At 39.4% G+C, this 19757-nt stretch overlaps 2 protein-coding genes across 4 annotated transcripts in view; one reads left to right on the forward strand and one right to left on the reverse strand.

Moving 5' to 3' along the window:
* Positions 1–5554, forward strand: part of LOC147619895 (uncharacterized) — a 77075-nt gene extending 71521 nt beyond the window's left edge. The window contains exons 17-19 of one of the 2 annotated variants that reach the window (XR_015270100.1): positions 4565–4630; positions 4842–4974; positions 5074–5554. Coding sequence is in view for 1 of the 2 variants with exons in the window: in XM_086825756.1 (XP_086681882.1) it covers positions 4565–4630; positions 4842–4910 (135 nt within the window). In the remaining variant the exon portion in view is untranslated. Of the gene's footprint in view, positions 1–4564; positions 4631–4841 lie in introns of both variants that reach the window. The other variant, XM_086825756.1, reaches the window with a different exon arrangement.
* Positions 5555–7657: 2103 nt separating this feature from the next.
* On the reverse strand, positions 7658–10912 carry LOC147619898 (uncharacterized). 2 transcript variants are annotated; one of them, XM_086772660.1, is made up of 6 exons: positions 10743–10912; positions 10554–10641; positions 10024–10222; positions 9590–9721; positions 8815–9075; positions 7658–8230 (listed from the first exon to the last, which is right to left on the reverse strand). In XM_086772660.1, the coding sequence occupies exons 3-6, from the start codon at positions 10180–10182 to the stop codon at positions 8027–8029; spliced, it is 756 nt and encodes a 251-aa protein (XP_086628786.1). In that variant the 5' UTR covers positions 10183–10222; positions 10554–10641; positions 10743–10912; the 3' UTR covers positions 7658–8026. The 2 variants fall into 2 exon arrangements, with proteins under 2 accessions (XP_086628786.1, XP_086628787.1); XM_086772661.1 differs by lacking the exon at positions 10024–10222.
* Between the last annotated feature and the right edge of the window lie 8845 nt (positions 10913–19757).

The raw sequence follows: 19757 nt of genomic DNA on the forward strand, positions 1-19757 counted from the left end.
ACATTAGAATTTATAGCCCCAATGAGCTCATATGCACAATGATCCCACCTCATGTGCCACACAAATGACCCACATTATGTGGAGATCATGACAAACTCATTGACAACTTTGATTGCAGTAAATGCAATCTCTAACTCATCATTATTTGACCATCCTTCCAGACTCTTCTTCGACCCTTTCCCTTTTACGTCTACTGATTTACAAACCTTTAAACACATGAACCATTCCCAAATAATCTAAGGTGCACCCTCCCCCTTAATGACACAACGTCCATTACTATAATTTTCAGCACTCTTTAGTGATGAAATACCTTGGTGCTCTTGCATGCTTGTCCTTATACTCCATACTCATTGGTTAGAGCAGTCTAAGCGAGTTGCCTCCAATTTTGGCCCTTCCCTAAAATCATAACCACCGACATGACAATGGGAAAATCTTACGCTCCAGGTGGATGGAGACAAATAGAAGTGGAGTACCCTTACAACTTACTCGCACTAGACGAGTCCGAGGCTGTTGAGAGCTTGTAGAGGATGGACTCGGGCATTGTGGGAGCTCTGCGTTGGCGCTGTGGTTCTTGCCCCACCTTCTGGTCTTGCTTGCTTCAAACTGGAGGAGCTACTGTAGGTTGTGAGTGGCCTGAACTTTTCTGCCTCTATGCATGGTGTGCTGCTTCACCTTGGATTACTAGACCTCCTTGTTGAAGCTTGAGTTTGAGAAGCCATCCATAATGCCTGCAGAATGGGTATGAAGTGGCCTCTAGTTCTGTAGAGAGAATAAATGCCTTTCCTTGGCAACCTCACGAGAGAGCTTTTGTTGTACACTGCAAGGAGCCACCTAGAGAGATTGCTGCTGCAATTGTCCGCTTGATGCTTGCTATCTTCTACACATAAAGAAGCTGTTGAAATTGTTGGTCTTGTATGCCTCGATGTTTTCTTCTTGTCGCTCTACTGCTTGCTCTTGACAGGCTTCTTATCAGCCTTTTATTAAGCCTCAGTTTGCTATAAGGAGATATTTTTTTGTTGGGGTTTTAGGGAACCAATTGTTGAGAGTGCTCCAATGTTGACTTTTGGTAATGATACCTTGCTGCTCTCAACTCAAAAACTCTCTCCGTGACTTTTTTATGTTGCTGCCCAGTATACTATGAGATCCACGGGAGATTTCACTGTCTATTTTGTGAGGGATTTGGTCCACTCTCTAGGATCATTGACTTCCCAGACCAGCATTGCCTAGGGCTTTTCTTGCTTAAGCTCCGCAGACACACGGACACTTTCTTGAGAGAGCTTCCGTAGCTATCCCGACCCTTCCCTTGCTAGCCAACCATCTCCAATTTCTTCCGGACAGAGGAGGTGGAAGACACCCATACAACAGTGGATCCTGTGGACCCACCTTGGGTGCTCTGGATCCACCTCACCCGAGAGGAGTTACCTCGGACTGGGCTTGTGCATTCCAGCATGCTTGACGCCCCTGGCAAATGGACGTCAGCCATGATCCCCTCATCAGCTCTAGATACAGGACATGCTCCACCACCATTGAGCTACCTTTCCACGTGACGTAGCTGAGGGAGACCTCTCGGCCATACTCATAAGCCCCATGCTTGATATTTTGGAGAGTGGTATACCATCTATTGGGGGCTGATGCTCCTCTCATGTTCCATGTTCTTGGTATTCCATGATGAGATTCCATGGACAGTTTTGTATCACCCCAGTGAGATGGCTATGTTTTGTAGACTCTTCTTCTACATTTGCCCATTTACAAATAGCCTTTGCACATTTCTAAATAATTGAAGGTGCTCACTCTCCCTCAATGTCACAACGTCCATCACTATAATTTCCAATAGACAGCAATTGTCTATCATTAACAACCTTATGAGTATTAAGCAATTGCTCTCTCTAATCCTTGATCGTTCTGAGGTGATCAGTCATAGCATCGCCTTTGTGCATCGTCAAGTTATACAGTTGGTTTCTCAAGAAGAAAACTCGAGCATCATACTTGACTTTTGACGTGTTTAACATATTGTCCCAAGCATCATTTGGTATTTGACAAAATCTGATATGAGGTATAATTGACCTCTTCACAAACAAAGCAATAATAGACATTGCCTGGGCATCTCTTCTATGATCTATCCTTCCATTTTCGGTCCTCAATATGATGAACCATTGCAACTGCTGCTCCTCTCCGAGGAAGAGTGTGCCCAGCAAAACTCTCACACAGTATATACAACAGTTTGTATGGAGACTTGCAAATCAATGAATAGAAGCAAGAGAACAGGCTAGAACAGCCATTGTGGCTGTATGTTGCCAGGAGGTGCAAATCCTCAAACTGCAGGAGAGTTTTCTGTGTAGAGCTGGAAACATACATTGCTTGTATCACCTCACGTGGAAGAGTGGGATCAGGTGCATGGGAACCGTGCGTCGGAGTTCCAAGCATGAAAACAAAAATGGCAGGACCAGGCCAGCTTTGGTAGCTATGGATTGAATGCGTTTCAAATTCATTGTTTGGTGTAATAGAGAGTATGGATTGGATGTGTTCCAAGTTCATTGTTCGAGGTTTTGAGACGTGATGTGTTCATAGTTCATCGTTGGGAGATTATGGGCGTGGTATGTCTGTGAGCTCATCATTCTATACTTGGAGTTCACTGCACACACTGGTGTGGGAATTCTAAGCCAAGCAGATTTCTTCGCTGTTCAAGGTGGCATTGTGTTTTGAGGAGACAAGTGGGCAAGTGCATCTTCTGCGGTGTATCCAATATCTGCAATGCTGGAGTGTCCGTGGTCGCATCTTCATCAACTTTCCTTCTTTAGACATTTGCACAGTATGAGCTGTTAGAATATCTGCATCTCATGTGTTGAATGGGCACTAGGCCTTGTATTGGGTTGGGCATGAGAAACTAGAGCCATGTGATTTATCCTTGACCAAGACAACTGGCATGAGAAACCATGAGCCTATTTATCCTTGACACAATATGAGGCAATGATAAAGTTGCACAATGTGGAAGCAAAACATAGGAGAAAGAAAGAAAGTTGTATTAACGTCTTCAAAAGGCCAAAATGACCTATGAGACCAAAAGGTTACATCATATCCATGAGGTACATAATCCTGGGTACAAAATAGTAATAAAGAAAGATAACAAAAATCTAGAACTTTAAAATCTGATCTAGGTACATGAGCAGAGAGCTCTCATATCACCCTAATACATCCCTCATGGGCTGCTGTGACATGGTGCTCAAGGTGGTAAAAATGAGCTGGCACGAGGTCCTGCGATGATGGGAGATGATGGCCCGGATCTTCGTGTGGTGGCGTGGCCGTGGGCGAGGGCCATGGGGTCTGGGGCGTCGAGCTCTGCATAACTCAGTGGCTCTGTCGAGTGTCACACCTCTCGGCCGAGCTCCTACACTAGCGTGTGGTCTGGGTATGATGGGTGGATCGGCCCTCGAAGTGCTGGTATGGAAGAAGTCAATGAGAGCTCTCTGTGCTGGTCCTCGAGCAAGTACAACTGATTTGGATCTCACTAAGGACTCCCTGTTTCTACGGAGCTCTAGAAGAAAAAGGCCCAGGCATCTCTGATCCGGGAAGTCCATGATCCTGGAAAGTGGTCCGAACCCAGCTCGGAAGAGGCAGTGGAACCTCCCCCGAATCTCATAGTACACGGGGCATCAGCATATGTAATGGTCCTCTGTCTCGGGCTCTGTGTGAAAGAGCTGGCATATCTTGTGCTCTGGTGCGGCCGCCCTAGGCCCATATCTGGTAGTCTCCACTCTCAACTGGTGGGACGAGGTGCGGATCTGGCCAATGGCACATCTCACCCCAAAAGATAGGTGTATGTCCATGTAGCGTGGACAGTTGATGAACCCATCCTTTGTCAGGCATAGGAGGTGATCTCTGTAGAAGGCCATCTTTGTCCTTAGTGGACGGCTAGGTGAACTCCATGTCCTCTGAGTATCCAGTCTGATAACCCTATTCCGCTCTGTGTGGCTGAGAGCAAATGACGGGGCATCTATGCTGTACTGGAAGGGGGGGAGTGCCTCCATCTGCATACCGTGCATACCAAACCAAGTGCCTACCTGTGCATACCAGCACTCTGTATCTCCCTCAAGTGTCAACTGTCTCAAGGACTCCAGGGCTAGCCGGGGGTATCTATCAAGTGGAAGCTCCAAGACAGACTTGAAGGCAGTACCACTAGATCAGGATAGTAGAGAAGGATTTGATAGTGTGTATCATTGAGCGATTGGATGGTGCCAAAATTTTTAAAAGATAGATTTGAAGCTGGCACCATTTGATCAGGATAGTAGAAAGGATGTTCAGAACGTGCATCCACTTGTAAAGCTCAGTGGCTGCTTTGGTACACCTGCTTGCTTCACCTTTCTGCACCTTTCTTGAAATTATGTTTCTTGTTCGTTTCGTTGGGCTATTCATGATTTTACATAGAAAACCTTCCGTCATGTCCACTTTCTATATTTGATGTGAGTTGCAAGGGTTCTCTCTATTAATTGTCTACTAGTAGATATACCTGTCTACTTTGTGTTGGGCATATTTTTGTTAACCAGGAAACAAACACCTTGTTTCACAGGTGTCGTTGCTTTTGAAGGATAGTTTTGTGGAAGACTTTGAAAGCAAAGATCACCCTTTTATGAAGGTTAAGTCCTTTATAATGCTCTTATGTCATTTACTTTCTATCATATAGTAGATGCAAGAATTGAATATGTTGAATGGGCCTTTTGTAGTTGATGTCTCATAGGATGGATAAGTCATGCGTTTTTGGGAATGTTGGCAATATAGCATTCTCCTTTTGTTTATTCAAATTTGATGCTTCCTTCTAAGGAATGATTTTCTTGATGTGTGAGCAGCTTTTCGTGGATACTCAGCTCTTTTCCATGCATACGGATGCTGTTCTCTCATTTATTGAGAGCAATTAACGATGGTCTATAGTGATGTATATAATATATAAAATCAACCTGGTTTCTTTACACCAAGCCGAAGGTAATATTATCAGTCATGCTGATGAGCCCTCAATTGTGGGGGGAAAGTATAGTACTAATGATTCAAGCCTAGAACTTAAAAAAGTGAAAATTGAATCAGGAAAGGGGCCTTACACACGAGGCTTCACGATTTTTATGTAGAGCCAACCTTATTGGTTGGTGCTGAAGCTCTCTTTTGGAGGGGAAAATACCTCACCAGTGTAACAAGCTGCCATGTTGGGTCATGCTTGTGGTAATATATTCATAAGGTCATGTACATGAAATGAAGAGTTATACAAGTTAATGTGAGTAGGGCTACAGTCTTGCAAATGGGCATCATTTTATATGGCCTCATATCTTCTTGTCGTCCCTCTGAAGGACCATCATTCACCACATCTGACATGAATTAACAACTTGAGCGGATGACTTTCAAAGCCCAGAAGGGAGAAAAGGATCATGTTAATGAGAAATTGATTTTAGAATATGATGCTGTAATACAAAGACAACTTCTGATATAGAATTTGTTTTGGGCTTGCTATGAAAAGAAAACTTGAGCACTCTTATTGTTTATTTTTCCCCTCTTAATAAAGATTTTTCAATAATGCTCCCTATGTTTGAACTCATAATATATTTTAAGAGTCTGAATGTAAGTGGGCTGTCCTTTGCTTATTTGCTTGTCTTCAACATAGTATCAATTTAACTTTTACACCTTTTTTCATAATTTATTGTCGCGCAGTGCGAACGGGGCGATTGCCATCATGTAGTGTAATTCCTGAATTTGTATGCTTTTGTTTCAGTTGAGGTAAGTATGGACTTGACATGCCATGCAACTATTTTTGGTCAGAATCTGATTAAAGTAGAATTAGCTTTTTAATAGTTCTTACAAAGGATTTTTCATGATAGTATCTAGGTCACAATATGGTTTCAGCAGGTTCCAAAGATGAGGCATTTGCCTTCCATAAGCACATTTATGTCCTCTTTTTATGCACTAAGTTGTTCAATGAATATTATCAATTTTCTATAGAGAAGCATTCCCAATGCAAGATAGTAGTTGAAAAGCTGTATCAAGAACAAAAAAACATGCTTTTCCATGGTTGTGTACTTTGCTAAGATGCTTAAAATTGAGTTTCAATTTGAAACACACTTTCAGTAAAATATAAACCATTCTCAAATATGTTTTTCATAAACTAGAAACATTATTTTTTACATGCTTCTCCAAAGAAAGGCTGTAACACCCTTTTAAAGCCAATTTTAGTGTTCTTTTGAAAATCCCAAATTTTCTACATATATATTTTTTTCTTCAAAACTCTTTCCATGTGAAAACTAAGCATACTCAAGTGATTTCATAAGTCTTTTAGTTTATTTATCTTCAAATTTCTATAAAATGTAGAAATAAGCCTTAAGCTAGTATTCTAGTTAAAGCCACTTTTATGGCTTAATGACAATTCTAGTGCTAATTTTTAAAGTGTTAAACTCAGGTAATTTAATCTTATACATATGGTGGAACACCTTCAAAACTAGGTAATAAGACAACAGCACAATTCTCAAAGACATTCGAGAACAAATGGGGCCAATCAGCTTGACTATAACCACTAAAGATTTGGTTAAATGGCGTGTTAGGCCATTTTTCGAAGCTATAATTGCTTAATAACATCCTTCACACAAGAGTAGGGATGTTCTAGGGCTGAGTTTGAGAGTTGGGTGTTGCTGTTGCCAAAGCGAGGGCATGTTGTTGTGTTTAGCTGTGTGTGTGTGTGTGAGAGAGAGAGAGAGAGAGAGAGAGAGAGAGAGAGAGAGATTTATGGTTAAAAAGTGTACTAATTTTGCCTTCACATCTTAATTGCAATCTATGAAAACTCCTAGTGTCATCACACACTACATAATATGCCAAATTTATAAGTTCTCTTGATGCGCTATGTATACTTAGCTATGCCTTCACTTTCAAACTTAGGGTTAAATAGTATTCATTTTTCCTTCACATCTTAAAACCAATATAAGCACCTAGTATCATCATGCACTATATATACCAAATTTGTTAGTACTTTTGATCTTCTGATGTGATGTTTACTTAGGTACACCTTCTCTCTCTCTCTCTCTCTGTCTCTCTCATATGCACACACAAGCATACACACATGCACGCATGCATGCATAACAAACACACGCACGCACGCACGCATACACACACGCGCGCGCGCACACACACACACACACGCACACAAATTCAATGACTTGGAGTCCTAAAGATAATGTACCAATGGGTATGCCCTCGATTAGACATATCAAAATCCCATACCAATAATAAGTTAGGGTAATTTTCTTATGAGCAAGCCCTATACAATATAACAAGAAATTTCAAAATATTAAAATATAATAGAGCCTTCTGGTGTGAATAGCTTGGAGATTGGTGAGTGGTTTGGAGCCTTCTAATTTGGAAACTGGTGAGTGGCTTGGAGCCTTCTAATTTGGAAACTGGTGAGTGGCTTTAAGGTGAGGAAAAACCCCAAGTTTGTACTTTAATAAATACCTTAAGAGTAGACTTATGTAAATTGAGAAACCATGTACATAATATTAGGCGACCAAAGGTGTGACCCAGTTGTTATATTTACACATTGTGAGCCTTGCCTTATCACCTTAAAATATAGGCAACCCATGAATTTCAAATGAGAAGACACATAAATGGGCTAGGGGTGCATTGATGGAATAGCTCTAAATTTTGCACAAATATGAAATTCAATATACATGAACAAACATTATGGAAATCCTCATCTCTGCCACACTTTTTCATCTTGGTAGGAAGTTTACATTTTGTGTACAAAGAATTCAAGCCAAAGAAACAACAAAACAAATAAACAAACAAAGTCACAAATCTTAGTGTTGTCTTATGTGTAATCTACCTTTGGGAATTCCTTAGTGAGATGAGCTTTACCATAGTTTAAGGACCCATGTTGTTGATGCTGATGATGATCCGCATGCATTTCTCTTTGTATGTACATGTGTGCATTTTTTTTAGAGGACACATGTTGTTGATGTTGACGATCTGCATTTCTCTTTGTATGTACATGTGTGCATTTTATTTATAGAAGAACTGTTTCGTTGTAGTCCGAATATTTTAATGCAGCTCCAACTCCAAATGACAATTGCTCATTTCTATAAGTGCATAGACGCCTCTTGCCTATCACAGGCGGTAGAGAGGATTTTGGATCCAAGGTGGTTCTTACTCCACTAGATTCATACTCATCTCTAAATGTTTCAAGATGTTTTCTTGGGTTCTTTGTAGGCTGCATCCACAATTGGTGGCCACTTAAGTTGATTATTTATGACCCAACCAATACATGAGCCTCAAATCATATGCTTGGGTGGAGGAGGGTTGTGTGTGTATTCTTGAATAGAGTGGATGGGGTTTGTGTGTGTGTGTGTGTGCGGGTGTGGGGTGTGGGTGTATGTGTGCGCGCACACATGCAACCATGTGTATGAGTTAGGGGGAAGAGGGGGGGTATCTGTGCATGCATGCAAGCATGTGTTTGAGTGTGCATGCACAGATGCACATATGTGCACATGCATGCATGTGTGTGTGTGTGTGCGCATGCGTGCACATGCATGCATGCGTGTGGGGTGTGGGTGTATGTGTGTGCGCACACATGCATGCATGTGTGTGAGTTAAGGGGAGTGTTTATGCACGCATGCAAGCATGTGTTTGAGTGTGCATGCACATATGCACATATGTGCACATGTGTGCATGCACATGAATTTTCATGTGTATGCATGCATGCATGTGTGTGGGTGTGTGTGTGTGTGGGGGGGGGGATACATGCTTTCTTGCATGTGTGCATGCATAAATATAAGTTTGAGCCTTCAAGGGTACCTTGAGATCATCGTTGCTGCCTTTTCTAAAAGGAGGTTCCCATTGTGGTCTTGGAATACATGTTCCTGGAGCCCGTGGAGAAGGCCACTCCGAGCCATTGGGAGGCTTGCCAACTGTAATGTACTTTTTCCTTGTTGATTTATCCCCAGTACTCTCAACGTTTTGAGCCTTTGGTATGATATGCCTTTTATTTGGTTTCCATGGTTGATAGTATATCGATGCCCCCGTCCCTGGATCAATGTATCTTATAGATGGCCTCCACTACAAGGCATCATTTTATAATTTAGAAGGAAAAAAACATTTATAATTGAAGACCCATATAAAAATTCATTTATAATTGAAGGCTTATACATGAGTAAACACTCCAAGTCCTACTTATCAGTGCATTTATAATTGAAGGCTTGTACATGAGTAAACACTCCAAGTCCTACTTATAAGTGCATTTATAATTGAAGGCTTATACATGAGTAAACACTCCAAGTCCTACTTATCAGTGCATTTATAATTGAAGGCTTATACATGAGTCAACATTCCAACCCCTACTTATCAGTGCATTTATAATTGAAGGCTTATACATGAGTTAACATTCCAACTCCTACTTATATCAATGCATTTGCCATACATGCCCCTTTTTTTTCAATGATTATTGATTAATTCTTATTCATTCTATGAAGAGCATATATATTAGCAATTATTCATTAATAATGTTTATATCGAAGCAAAATACTTTGCATTTTATGTAACACATGACCACCATGGGGTTAAGAAAATTCACCTGGTCAGGCTCTCTACTTGTCATGTTACTCCCAAGGCTTGAAGCACCAGCTCCCTCGACCTTGGCCCTCGTTGGGCGCCATATCTTCTCATAACCATAGCTGTTTTCGAATTGTTTTGAAGAGGGTTTGGGCTAATAAGAAAAAATGGGCAGATTTGATTAGTGTATAAACTAACCATCTTATGGAAATATGTTGCTTATGTCCAACTCAAACCACAAAATCAATCTAAAATTGGCATTATTTAATGGTGATCAGTTAAGATTTTGATAAACCCATGTAATGTGATCAGTTCAGATTTTGATAAACCCCTGTAAAGTGATTAATCCATGGTCAAAGCACAGTTATACAATCGAATCTGGGGAACGTGCCTGTTAAATAGCTTTATTAATGTATTGTAAAAGTCAATTAATAAGTGAAGTACAAAGATTTATACCGGTTTTTCTCTTGAAATAAAGAGATCATAGAAACCGGATGCTCTTTTGCTTGTTGCAGGAAAATAATTAGTGTGATTGTTGCTGTTTGTTGCACAATCCGAAGAGATTAATGGCCTTCTGAGGATCTTCTTGAATCCCAAGTCATAACATGCAGCCATTTCTTTCTATAAGTATTGCTACTTTGGCATTGTTTATCATCTAGATTAGCAATTTAATCATATTAGTTATAAACTCCTTCGATAAGTGTCGCTATTTTGGCATTGCTAATTATCATCTAAATTAGCAGTTTAGTAAAAATCAGTTAAATGGCTGTTGCTAGTTATTTGGCATTGTTTCTGATTACATTAAAGGTTTAATCAACTGAACTTTTAGGTTTTTTAAACTGGGATTATGTAGATTATTAGTGATAAATAGTGCGTGCCCATGCAATAATTAGCAGGCTTCCAGAGCTTCATTATCTACGATAATTTCATACAAATAATCAATAGAATTGATAAATTAGAACAGGTTATTGAAAATCGGTCGGTACCTTGGAATCCTTTAGATTATTCATACGAAGGCAAGGTTTTCCGACTGCAGCACGGCTTCTTGTAGATCACTAACTAATAATTAGGAACCTGACCACAGTAAAGAATCAATTAATCAGCAATAATATCAGGATGATTTGAGATGTATAATCATCAGAATAATTGGAGATTTAGTATGATCGGAAAAATACCTGTGATCAAAGCAATGCAGAGCGTCGGATCCGTTAAAGGTTTTGTCAAATTTTAAAGCGTTTAGCAATAATCGACCGAGTTGATTAAGGGCAGTGGTAATCCTGGAATTTGTTAATTAAATCGAGGGTTTGGAGTGGACTAGCACTGATCAGAAGAAAAATCATGCGAATCGGTGTTTTGGACCAACAGCCGCGTTGTTAAAACTTTCCATCATGCACTTCACGATTTTTCACGTCTCAAAATAATGCATGAAAGCAATACTTATTGAAAACCATATTATCCTTTTTTTCCCCCCGAAATATTCTTATGTATTTATACAATTAACAAAAGATTATAAAATATTCTTATGTATTTATACAATTAACAAAAGATTATAAAAGATTCTTATGTATTTATATAAAAGGGAAATGCTTAACAGAAGATTCTTATGTTTTTTTTAAAGATCCTTATGTATTTACATAAAAGGGAAAATGTTTAACAAAATTTTGAAGGGTTCATAAACCTCTGAGAGGAGAGTCTACTCGTTCATCACAGAAAGTCGTGTTCCTCGACCTAATTCTATTTGGGTATCCTCTTCACTTAGGTATTGATTCACATCAATGTAAAAGATTAGTATCTAAGTCCAGGCTCCTATTTTCCACATTTTCTTGGCCCTACCTCAACCTCCTCTTGCTCCCTTCCTCCCCCACTCCATGACACTGCTCGCATGCTCCTCCTGCCAACCAACCTACTCCTCCACGACATTGTCTCCATCGTGCTCTCTCTCTCTCTCTCTCTCGCTCTCCTCCTGCCACAACCAACCTACTCCTCCACGACATTGTCTCCATCGTGCTCTCTCTCTCCCCCCCCCCTCTGCCCCCCGCCCCCTCTGCACATGCACTACAACAAAGACTATCCCCCACATGTAATGCTCAGCCTATGACCCCCTCAATTTGTGTAGACATGTCCCCTGTAGGCCATATATTAACCACTCCATAGGTTAACATGGTTTTACCCTTGCCCAACATACACTATAAGACACTTTATCGTCTTACCTGCTCTTATCTTTCATAAGGACACTGGAATACCTTGAGCTTAATGTCAAAATCAGGAAAGTATAGGGACTCCACGTACGTACTTGCCTAAGACTAATAATAGAGGTTGGACTATTTTTAAGTTTGGTCGGCCTAGTGTGAAAACTAGTCACTTATATATAAGCCATTTTTTAATAAGCAATACACAATCATTCCCTTACAATAGAATACCTCCTTTTCTACTCTTTCTTGCTTGTTCTCTATCGCTTTTGATGGATGCTTGCTAGATAGGATTGCTTGTAGGTTTTTTGCTTGCATTAGCTTCCTTTCTTGCTCTGTCTTCTTTTGTGAGAGAGAACCATTGCAAAGGGCTATCTCTATTTGCCTCTAGGCGAAGAGAGCTCTCCCTTCACCTCACTGGCAAAGAAGCATTCCGGTGTGACTGTGGAGTGAGGAAAAATGAGCTAGCGTGCCCACATCAAGAAGTTGCAATTATGGCCAACAACATATGCTTCATCAAGGCTAAGGTAAGCTCTTGACTTGAACAACGGAGTGAGGATGAACAAGCTCGTGCACCCACATCGGGAAGTTGCAATTGTGGATCTAAGGTAATGCCTAATGACACACATGCTTCAGTAAGGCTAAGGTAAACTCTTGACTTGAACATATTTAGCACTGCCCATGAGGACTAGCCTACGGCTTAGCTCCATTCATTAGTCCATTCCAAGCTATTGGGATTACCCAATATTGCTCGATGTTGATTAGGAGGTCACACTCCAAAAAACATACAGTTTTAGAGTCTTGGACATGTTTGGTTTGTTGTTTTTTCTTTTGATTTGAAGTCTATTTGCATCTAGGCATTCTGTTTTCATATCTTTGAAGGGAAAAACCTTGGTTTCTTGGTGATTTGCATAATTTAGAGCTTAAAAGGCTTATATTTTATTGTGAGCCAAGGAATAGAGCTATAAGCAATTATGGTTAAGAGTGAAATCCACTCTAAACACAACATGAGCATTAAGGTTCATTAGGTGGGGATTAGAGTGGAATAATTAAATATGTTCATGCATTTGATGCATTATTTGAATTAGTAGCTTAGAAGCATGTAAATCTATTAAAAAATAATTTAAAAATACTTAAATACTTGCATAACCACCATTCACACTTAATCACTCCCCATCAATTCTAAAAACTCTTTTAAAAAACTCCAAAAACTAGGCCAAACCAGCTCTCGGGTTAGAGACATGAGTCCACAATCTCGCAAAAAAATATGTGAGTCTAGACTTATGAGCTTACAGACGTAGGCATGAATTTGGAGATGTAAGCCAACAGACGTGAGGTAGGTACACCCAATACTGTACGAACCCATTATTACTGCCTTAAAGACTTGTAAGGACATACCTACTCATGTCCTTTAAGGATTTTCTTGTCATACAATCTGTACTAGCTATAAATTCCAAGGAAAATCCTTTTCCTTTCGGTATGCCTATTTCATAAAAATAAAGTACATAAGCCTACCTATGTGAACCTGCAGACGTGAACTTGTAGACATGAGCCTAGTTCATACAAAAATGATGTGAGCCTTGTTCATACAAAAAGATGTGAGCCTATCGAAGTGATCCTATAGACATGAGCGTGAAGACGTGAGCATAGACACATAAACCTATGGACGTGAGCCTGGACATATGAGTTTAGAGGTGTGAATCTAAAGACATGAGCCTAGCAAAAATAAAATAAAAAATTTACGAATTCAAAATCCCAAAAAACTTAATTTATTTTTTTGTAGCTTGATTAGACCATAAGTAGCGGAATACACGTGTTTGAGTTTCAAACTTAGTTCAAGAAGCACTAAAGACCGCTCTCCTTAATACAAACCTGATCTAGAAACTAATTGTTGGAAGGGTTGTTGCAAGATCAGGGTGTCCAGTTTTATCGAGTTTATGCTGGACTGGGACAATGCTTGGAGAGCAAATTTTGGAGGACAAGGTACTTAAAATGAGATCAAGCAAATAATAGAAAATATGCTTGCCCTTAAATTAACCCAATATAACTTAAATTAATATAAATTAGTCTAATTAATCAAAATTAATCAAAAATATGATGAAATGATAAACAAATGATCTTTCCATACTTAGAGTGAACCAATTTATTTTTCCATAGATGCACCATTACAAGTACACTAGTCCCTATAGGTTTTAGATGATTCACATTAAAAATGTAATTTTACTAATTAGATTATTAATATTTACAGGCCTTCTGATAGTCTGGAAGAATTTTGAAAAAGAGATCATTAAAAATCCAACCATTGGATTTGCAATTTTTACTAACTACCACATTCTACTAATGTCTCAGTATCTGGCCACTCTTTTGATCTACAAGATTAAGGATTTTAAGTGGTAGCTATTGTGGGTACAAAAAGTGGCGTATATTATAACACTTTAAAGACCTTGAAATATTTAAAGAAAATAGACAAATATCTTAAAATTTTCTCAAAAAATCAAGTTAAGCTCCATATTATGTGAAGATCTAAGGTACAAAGTGGGAATCTCATATGAGTTTATATGTAAAAGATATTAGCATTTTATGGAATCAGCTCAAATTTGGGACAAAGTGTATACATTGACTTTGTACCTAAGAAAATGAGGACTTTTAACTATCTAATGCTTAATCAAATCATGCAACTATATTTTCAACTTTGTACCTAAGAAAATGAGGACTTTTAACTATCTAATGCTTAATCAAATCATGCAACTATATTTTCAACTTTGAATATGATGTTCCAACAAAAGAAATTGCAACGAAATTCCTTCATTTACTGAGAGATAAGCCACTAAAGGTAAACAAATGCCTGTTTTTTTACTGTTTACATGGTGCTTGAGTGGACAAAACTGGGCACCCTGATCTTGCAACTACCCGGAAATAATAATACAATTGACTATAGTGCATCAAACCAGACTTCCTCAAACCCACCTAACCTTCAATCCAAGAAAATGACTAACCACTTAGTAGAGTGTCTCCCTCCCCCCTTGATAACAAGGCTAGACTCCTTCAATCCACATCAAAAGAGGAGCTTTGGGAAGAAATGAGCTAACACTAAACACAAATGTGAGTAGAGGAATAATAGAACACCTAGAAATAGGAGACACCATGGTCCTCCGAGGAGCCCACATTCACCAACTGGCTCTGTAAACAGCGCCATAAACTTCATAGAGAACTAAATGACCCTATCTTTGGGCAAAGCTCCAATGAAGAAGTGGGAGGAAGACTAGTAACCTCAAGGTTCACCCTCTCAGAAAGTGGTCAAACCATGTTGGATGCCATAATGTTTCAAACATTTCATGTTAATCCTAAGAGAGGGTTATCCCAAGCTAACCCCGCGACTAACAAGAAGCCCAACAACCATAGTTACGGTAATCACAACATGTCTCCTTTGTTGTACCATTAGGGACAAGTGTTCCTCAAAACAAACAATACTAGCAAGCACACAACACATGAATTTAATATATTTTTTATTTAAAAAATGAAAATATTAATACAAAAAGGATACTTTTATCATCTTAAAACTTACATAGGGTTGTACCTAGATTATAAAAATCTACAGATATGGGATTTCTTAATAACCCCTTAAACACATGTGTACTACATGGGGTTTTCACATATTGACCGCATCAATGGTCATCATGCTACATGGGGCTTTCACATACTAATCATGTCGGTCATTACAATGAAGAGATTGATGAAGAAGATGAAGAGCATGTTCTCACTAAACCTCTCCTTGCTAACCCAGCTCCATTTAAGTCCTCTCCTTGCTAACCTAGCTCCATTTAAGTCCTCTCCTTATAGTTCTTTAATTACATTCTCACTAAACCTCTCCTTGCTTCCATTTAAGTCCTCTCCTTATAGTTCTTTAATTACATTCTCAATAAACCTCTCCTTGTTGCTAACCCAAATCCATTTGGAACTCTTCTTAAAGTACTTCTCCTTGCTAACCCAACTCCATTTAAGTCCTTCTCCTTGCTAACCAAGAACCCTCCTTGAAGTCCTTATCCTTGCTAAACCAAGAACCCTCCTTGAAGTCCTCCTTGTTAAGCCAAGAAGCCTTCCTTTGGAACCCTGCAAAGTCATTCTCCTCGCTAACCCAAGAACCCTCCCTTGAACTCTCCTTTCTCACTACATTGCCATATCTATTTAGCTAAGCCTCACATGACATGGTGTTGGTAGCACACAAAAAACACCCATCTCACTTGTATCATTATTAATAGGCAAGTCACCCTTAAGAATAAAACCCAAGAACCCTCCCTTAAACTCTCCTTGAAGTCCTTCTCAAATTTGGTTCTCTATCCTCATATGACATGGTGTTGGTAGTGCACTATAAACACCCATCTCACTTGTATCATTATTAGGCAAGTCACTCTTAAGAATAAAGTCCATGAAAATCAAATCATCTCACTCTACATGGGATGGGTGCAAGCCCTTCGAAACTTTCCATAGACTTGGTGAAAAGCAAAAAACCCCAAAGGTTAACATACCAACGAGGTAATGTGTCCAAATTTGAACCAACATTGAAGAGACAAAATTTGTCCTACTTACACGTATTACACTAAGTAATATGAAGAACCACTTGTCCTTGAACATGCATGTGATAAAAGGGAATCGAAAGAAGCTACAACAAAGTTCAAACTTGGAATTTGTATGAATCACCACAAGAAAATAAATTCTTATAGGCTACAAAAGGGATATACAAATTAAAGGACAACTAGGCTAGTTGCTCAAGGATTTTTTTCAAAGATATGGTATATAGTATAAGGAAGTATATGTACTTGTTATTAGTTGATTTTGGCCATGGTGAACTAATCTTGTACTAATTATAGTGTGATTAGTGCTAAGCTAAGCTAACTAATCTTGTACTAATTACAAGGTGATTAGTGCTAAGCTAAGCTAACTAATCTTGTACTAATTATAGGATGATTAGTGCTAAGCTAAGCTAACTAATCTTGTACTAATTATAGGGTGATTAGTACTAAGCTAAGCTAATTAATCATGTACTAATTATAGGGTGATTAGTGCTAAGCTAAGCTAATTAATCATGTACTAATTATAGTTTGATTAGTGATAGGCTAAGCCTCGGGGGGTTCACCTCAAAAAAATTTAGTGTACCACATGCGATCAAAAGGAGGGGTATTTTAATTTATATTTTGGAAAAATTTTAACTGGATTACAAGAACAAGAGGTATTTTAATTCAACTTCAAAAAAAAATCCGTTAGCTTATAAGTAAAGAGGGGTGGTTTTATTGGAGGAAAAATTTTAGTTAAGGGGTTTTTTAAATGCCCCTTAAACACATGTGATACATATGATTTTTTAGAAGTGCACCCCCTGAGGGCTAAGCTAAGGGGGATGATACCTAAGTGTGATCATAATGATGAATAAACTAAACTAATTAAGCTTTAGACTCAAGCACGATTAGGTAACAAGATTGAGACTTGTACTCATAAAGAGGCTTGAGAGCTTGCTACATTTGATTACTTAAAAGTGACCTCTTTTATATGAGGTGCTGAGAGATGAGGGTTTGCCATCCTTGTGTGTTTTGTGACATTGGCCCATAATGTTCCCTCTCGAGCTAATTGTAGTAATTCCTCTAATTCTGGACGACTGGCCCGGAGAGGGTACGGCACATAATGTTGCCGTGTAGGGGTGACTATAGAATATGTCTCTGAAAGAATCTTTCTAGTAGGATCGAATGGGGTAATTTGCATCAGCGCCTTGAACATAAGATCTGGCTTTAACATTGGATTACCTTGTTAAATGTACTCTTCATATTCTACAGCTATCAAGGAATCCAAAACATTATTGTCAGTGTAAGGTGTAACATTATCAACTGGAGGAAGATTACATACCTCCTAGGGTTGCCTTGGTGGAGACGGAACAGGGCCAATATCTCCTCGAGGGTGAGAGTGTTAGTGGGAAATTCTAATTCTGGTGGGGAGAAGGAAGAGTAGATGCATCTAGCTTGTGAAGAAGTAGTAGTAGACGTGCTTGGATAGGGATCAAGAAGCCTATTGGCGATATTAGTATACACAGGGTAGGTGTTTTTAAAAAAAGAAGATGGACCTTCCTTCTCACCCCGTGACCCGAACTAGGGGGTTGGTGGCTAGGTTTATGAACTTGGAAAAAGGTTTGAATTTCGGGGATTTCTTTGTTATCCACATCTGGGTAATTTATGTGAGTTGCATCAAAATTATTGCTTACGTTCGTAAGCATAGCTTCTAAATGCTTATGGATATTAGTATATTGCTTAAGGATGCCCACTGGTGGGTGATATAAGGTGGACCCACAAAGATTTAAATGTTGGTGAGTATTATATACTTCTAACCACCCGTGGTGACTGATTACCCATTGATAAGTATTAGCCACAACTTCGTAGTTGGTTGGTGTTGTTGGTATGTCATGTGGAACAAACAGGCCGAGTTTGTCGATCCTATTGTCCAGAATTTTTGAATTTTGTAAGACATGACACCAACTACAGAGGTTGAGGGACTATTGGTTGGATGCAAAGGATAAAAGAAGATATCTTGTGGGCTAGTTAATATCAGATCCCCACTGAAAATGCCCATAATGATGGTTGGGTCAGCATCTCACTCGGTATTTTGTTTAATAAGGGTTAATTCTCCTAAACCTATATCTTCAGCTAAGTTAATGTCATATTGAAGTAATGAGAGTGTTAGTGTAGACAGAAACAAGGTAAGAGTTTGAGAAGGGGCCCGAGGAGTTACTGGCAATTGTCCCAATTCCGAGGCGCGCTCAAGGAGGGTACGTAAGTCATCTGTGGGATCCGGCCTTTGACTCCTTTCTTGTGTGGCCCAGTTGGTGGGCCAGTTCTTGCATACAGATATAAATGTTATTGAGCTCTGTAGAAATGGTTGTTTCTCTGATCATCCGTTCAGCATCCAGCGCTTCGAATCTTCTTTTTGCCACCTCTTGTGCTCTTTTGGCAGTAGCTTCTTTGATTGGCTTCAATAATTTGAAATACCTGTTGTGTTGCCAATCTTTGTGCATCGTGTGATTGGTTTTCTAGTTGTGATATTGTTTCTTGGCTTCCCTACGCCCCGCTGTTTGGTTAGTGATGATTATTTCATTGAGAGCCTTGAGTTTTTCTGCATGTGCTTTGTTAACCTGCTCTCATTTATGTTGCAGTCCTTGTACTCTTTCTTGTTCTTCTTTGAGGTTGGCTATGAGGAGCTCTATTTGTTGTCGAAGCGTATCCTCAATAAGCTTTGCACTCTCCTGGTACTCTTGCATTTCCTTGGCATGCCTAGTTGTTAGGCTCTGTGTGTGAGCTATCTCCTTTTGTATCTGCTCCTTTGCTTGATCTAGCCTTGCATTCAAGTCAATATTCTCATTTATTTTTTGTACAATGGTTTGACTCAAAACCAAGTTATTTCTCTCTAATGCATTGTATCTTGTTTCTTGTTATTCTGCAGCCTGTAAACTCTTTATGATTACTTCTTTATGAGTTTTCTCTAATTCCGCCAAGGTATCTTTCACACTTTGTGTTTGTGCATTGGCCTCTTCTAGCTACTTCCATAGGCTGACATCCTTGTCGTGCAGCATGTGTGTTGTCAACAAATGGCAACGCCATACCTTCTGTTCTTGTTCCCAGTTGGTACTAGTGGCCACACTTATTTTTGTAAGGGGATCATGGAGGAGTGTGTCGAGGCCTTCCAAGGTATCTTGGAGGAATTGTTGAGAATCCACCTCCTTGTTGAAAGAACCAAGATGCGGTAGTGGCTCATCTTGATCCAATCTTCTTTGTTTGCTTGGCATGGACGTCTCTAGGGAGTGTGGCCTCTTACTAGATTCTGTTGGCTTCTCTAATTCTTGTTGTGCAGCTGATGCCTCCTCGTATGATGCTGGTCCTTCCAAGGTATGATCTTTCTGTGTTTGTTCTCTAGCTTCCTCTCTGTGTATCTATGCTAGTTGTGAATCCTTGAGTGGGGAGAGGTCTT

This window comes from Cibotium barometz, chromosome 32 (genome assembly GCF_041138505.1).
Source record: "Cibotium barometz isolate CiBa-2024 chromosome 32, ASM4113850v1, whole genome shotgun sequence".
In the NCBI taxonomy this organism is placed as follows: Eukaryota; Viridiplantae; Streptophyta; class Polypodiopsida; order Cyatheales; family Cibotiaceae; genus Cibotium; species Cibotium barometz.